This window comes from Danio rerio, chromosome 14 (genome assembly GCF_049306965.1).
Source record: "Danio rerio strain Tuebingen ecotype United States chromosome 14, GRCz12tu, whole genome shotgun sequence".
Classification (NCBI taxonomy): domain Eukaryota; kingdom Metazoa; phylum Chordata; class Actinopteri; order Cypriniformes; family Danionidae; genus Danio; species Danio rerio.
Window position 1 is genome coordinate 9,172,501 of NC_133189.1, and position 5,159 is coordinate 9,177,659.

The 5,159-nt window shown below is 31.9% G+C and overlaps 1 protein-coding gene and 1 long non-coding RNA gene across 2 annotated transcripts in view; one reads left to right on the forward strand and one right to left on the reverse strand.

Moving 5' to 3' along the window:
- The window catches only part of LOC137490482 (uncharacterized), a 6,866-nt gene extending 3,815 nt beyond the window's left edge, over positions 1-3,051 (forward strand). Inside the window, exon 2 of the long non-coding RNA XR_011009985.2 lies at positions 2,019-3,051. This is a non-coding gene — a long non-coding RNA (uncharacterized lncRNA). The remainder of the gene's footprint in view (positions 1-2,018) is intronic.
- zgc:162144 overlaps positions 1-4,909 on the reverse strand; it is a 9,293-nt gene extending 4,384 nt beyond the window's left edge. The window contains 2 exon segments of the mRNA NM_001082979.1: positions 2,065-2,366; positions 4,787-4,909. Coding sequence (NP_001076448.1) covers positions 2,065-2,366 — 302 coding nt within the window. The 5' untranslated portion in view covers positions 4,787-4,909.
- Positions 4,910-5,159: the final 250 nt, after the last annotated feature.

Consider the following 5,159-nt stretch of genomic DNA (forward strand, 5'->3'; position numbering starts at 1 on the left):
GGAAATGGAATTTAGTGCAGTGCTTCTTGTCCGATCTGAGACCCACTTCATATCGTATATCTAACAGGCAGTGGGGATCGCTGATTTTTGAAGAAATCAGATCTTAAACGTGACAGTTTTGTAATGGAAACAGTTCACCGAAAGCCCTTGGGCTGCCTGGCTGAAAATTAAAAGTCTGTGTGCATATAGCCTATTGGGTAAGCCAAATTGTCTGTAGCGAATGAGTGTGTATGTGTATATCTCAATGCTGTGGAAGGGCATCCACTGTGTAAAACATGCCGGAATAGTTGTCGGTTCAATCCGCTGTGGCGACCTTTGAAATACAGACTAAGCTGAAGGAAATTGAATTAATGAATCTTAGATGATGGTAATGGCTGATAACGTGTTAACATTGTAGTCGTAATTTAATTACAAGTCGTAATAATTGTATTATGTTAGTTAATAACTACTAAAATGCTGCTATTTTAAAAAAAACTAATTTTAACATAGTAACAGTATTAAATCTGGCCTTTTCACAATTGTTTTTTCCATTCATTTACTAATATTTACAAATGATTGTACTTTATCACTCTTTAGCAATTTAAGTGGATTGAAACATTTGTTTACTCTGAATATTTATAAGTAGCCCGCCACGGAATCTGCGCGCACAGATTTCCGCAGATTTTTATCCCATCTTTAATTCTGTTTATTTACTTGAGTAAATGTGTGTAAATCTATATTTATTCCGTTTTTAAATTAATTACTGTAATATTAGTGACTAATGTGAAAATGTTCATCTGATTTATTTACAGTGCAGTTTGTACAGTAATATTTTCTGTTTTTTAGTAGATGTATTATATGAGAGACTTGCTTTGTTTACCAAATAAAGTGAATCTAATTTGATTAGCATTTTAAACATTAAATAAAAGTTAAAAAGAGATGATTTTTTATTTACATATAAAGGTTTTAGTTCTGATACTCCCAAAATAATTCCGCAGATTTTTACCAAAATTCTCCACAGAATAAGCAAAAAATGTCTGCAGATTCCATCTGGCCCTATTTATAAGCAATAAAGCAGTACGCTAGTATTTGTTTTGTTATTATACCTGTTAAAGTAACCTTTTGTGCAGCTTTGGTCAATTTCATTATAATATCGTTGACTACGATGAAAGCTTCAGTGATTAATCAAACAATTTGATAGAATTATAAGCCTAATATACTGAATGCGGTTGAAGTCAAAATAATTAGCCTTCTTGTGAATTTTTTTTTCTTTTTAAATATTTCCCAAATGATGTTATAATATTTTTTCTTCCAGAGAAAGTGTCATTTATTTTATTTTTGGCTAGAATAAAAGCTGTTTTTATTTTTTTTAAGCATTTTAGGTCAATATTATTAGCCCCCTTAAGCAATATATTTTTGGATTGACTAGTTGTCTCCTCACCAAAATACTAAAATATTTTAATCATTTATGTAAACAAGTAATTCGATAAATAAATAAACAAATAAATAATATCATTCATTCATTTTCTTGTCGGCTGAGTCCCTTTATTAATTCGGGGTCACCACAGCGGAATGAACCGCCAACTTATCCAGCTAGTTTTTACGTAGCGGATGCCCTTCCAGCTGCAACCCATCTCTGGGAAACAAATGAATAATAATGGTAATAATAATAATAATAATAACATTAACATCAACAACAACAATAACAAAAAAAAACACCAACAACAAATAACTGGTGATGGGTACCGAAACTCTATACTTTATTGGTATCGGTGCTAAAATATAAAAGACCGAAGTATTGATAAGCTCTGAATAAACATAACTTACAGTAGCATATTTTAACTGACCAACCTTTTCTAATTTGTGATATTTTTCTTGGCAATCTATGAGAAATGTTTCTGTTTACGGCCAGTAGCACAACGGAGAGCGCGTCAAGTATAAACGAGGGGGCTAATAATTCTGACTTCAACTGTATATATTTATATTTGCATTAGACTAATTAGTTTGTCACTAATATTGATACCTTCCTCCTATTTTAGCAGCTCTGTCTGAAAGTGTCTGGACTGGCAAATACTGTGTTTCTACCTGACGATGACGGGTCCGCACTGCTGTGGAGGGATCTGAGCGCAGAGCTCCTGCAGTTCCAGGACATCTCCGGGCAGGAGCTCGTAGGGGGCGCGCGGCTGTGGTCCCGCCAGCCAGCTGTAGTCTGCGGAGGAAGAGTTGCGGCGTCTGCGATTCTCAGCTGCTTTCTCCAGCTGGATGCGCTCGGTCCGCTTCACCATCGCCCCCAGCTCCAGCATCAGAGTGTTGGTCACCAGCTCTTCTGGAGTGCGCTGACCGGGAACCTTCGGCTCCAGAGAAAACACCACTGACCATGGGAACATCTGAGAGGGAAACGGCATGCAGATTTTCAGTTATGTGTTTTTGCCAACGCACTTAGTGTTGTACACATTGCAGAAGATATTTTGATGTTCACCAGTGGCATAATCTGGAAATCATAAATACTCAGTTACATAAATACTGCTTTTTGAATCATTCAATAATTTTCTTCGTCCTAGTCCCTTTAATAATCGGAGATCGCCACAGCGGAATGAACCACCAACTTATCCAAAACCTGTTTTACGCAGCGGATGCCCTTCCAGCTGCAACCCAGTACTGGGAAACGCCCATAAACTCTCACATTCACACACATACACCACAGACAATTTAGTTTCTTCAATTCACCTGTACCGCCTGTATTTTGACGATGGGGGAAGCCAGAGCAACTGGAGGAAATCCACACAAACAAGGGGAGAACATGCAAACTCTACACACAAATGCCAAATGGCCCAGCCAAGACTTGAACCAGCGACCTTTTTGCTGTGAGGCGACAGTGCTAATCATATTGTCTCCCCATTTATTTTTTTATTATAATTGTTAAAATGATTTAATATAATTGCTCATCCTAACCCTATAATAATAATAACAATATTTACAACAACAGCAATATCATTAATAATCATAACAAACATATTATTATTATTGTTGTTGTTAATGACTTGATGTGAATAAATATTGTTTTCCAAACAATACATCTACAACAATTTACATTAATATAAACCATAACGCAGTAAAACCAACAACATTTATAGTTATAAATATTGTTATTATAATAATTATTATTATTTTCTATATTATTATTATATAATAATGGCATAAAATATTAGATTATATGCATTAGATTTGTTTAACAAAAAACAAGCGCACAAGGTATATTGAAGCAAATATAATAATTATAGTTATTAATTACCACTGCTATTAAAACAATGCAATTAATCCATAATTACAAACACATTGTTTATTAAATAATTATATAATTGCAAATATTTATTGCTATAATTTCTGTATGTATGTATGTGTATATATATATATATATATATATATATATATATATATATATATATATATATATATATATATATATATATATATATATATATAATGCTGATAATAATAATTATGATTATTATCATTATAATTATTATGTAAAAACATAACATAAAATATTGTAATTTATTTGAGATTTATTTATTTTAGCCCTCTTGGCCCATACCTTAACAAAATCACAATGACAAGACAGGTAATCTAGTCTTTATTCCTAAATATACAATGTCATCTCCATGTCCGAATCATAACCCCTTGACTCAAGAACAAGATCACCCAAATATTTCATGCATAAAGGCATAAATTCTAAACAGAAAGAATGACATTATTCATTTAAAGATGCATAAATGAAACTGTACTTCAAATGAACAATTAATCTTTGCAACCTGATCTAAAATAAAATCACTGTAGAGTTTAAACATTGCATCTTATTATATTGTTGTTGTTGTTTTATCCAGTTGGATGTTGTATTTTTGACACTCCTGTTATTCAGCAATGTTTAAACTTTACAGTAATTTTACTTTTTAGAAAGATTGCAAAGATTATTGTTTATTTTATTCTGAGACTTTATTTGTCATTTATAAGGGATTTATAAGGGATCACTTTAGATTAGATCACAAAACTGGATGAAGTTGAGTTAACAAAGCATTTATTAACATATTAGTTAACTTAGTATATGCCTGAATAACAAGATACATAAATGTTGATTTCAATAGTTTATTAATCATTTACTAACTCATTCTGAATGATCCTAAAAACCCTCAACTACTCTTAAATACAAATAGTTTGTAAAAAATGCGATACTTAATTTAGTAATGAACAATAAATCATTAAAAAAGTATGAAAATACAATTATTAAGCACATTATTTACTTGCTTATAAGTCAAGAATAGAGCATTTGTAGCTGCAGTTATAAACTGTTTACTAACGTTTATTAATGTAGAGTCAATGCTTAACAGATGATGAATTCACTATTTGCTAATGCTTAATAAATGATTTATAGTGTGTAGTTATTATAGTGTTTCCGCTGTAGTTATAAACTTCTTACTAACGTCTATTAATGTAGAGTTAATGCTTTACAAATGATGAATTCACCATTCGCTAAAGCTTAATAAATGATTCATAGTGTGTAGTTATTATAAAGTGTTACCAAATAATTTAAAAATACATGCAATTTTTGATTATTATATTGTATTCTAATTTGCATAATTATCTAGACATAAACACAATGATTACAATTAAGAAGTGCCTTATTCTAATGCCTTTATTCAGTGCAATTAGTATGTTATTTATTCACATTAATGTCAAAATGGCATCTACCCTATACACTTAAAAAAAAAAAGCTTGCTAAAATCACTGAAGTTGCAGAAAAAGATGTTACCTTTCAGATAATGTTGAGTTTTCAGAAGCTGACAGAATACTCCTGTTTTAACGTCCGACAAATCCAAATTGGATTGAGAGAAATATAGCACAAAAATGCTGATTAAAAAAAGTGTAAATTGAGGTTTTGTTTTCCAGTCTGAGCACTCCAGATGAGACGCTCTCCTTTGCTGTGCTGTAAAATGTGTGTGTTTGTAATCCTGTATAAATATGCAAGCTGGTATTTAGCCGGCTGATTAGCTCCATGAACACGCACCTTGCATACGTTATGAGCTGCTCATCCTCGAGAGCTGATTGCACATTATCTCCTCGCACACAGCGGGTGTGTATTGATATATATATATATATATATATATATATATATATATATATAT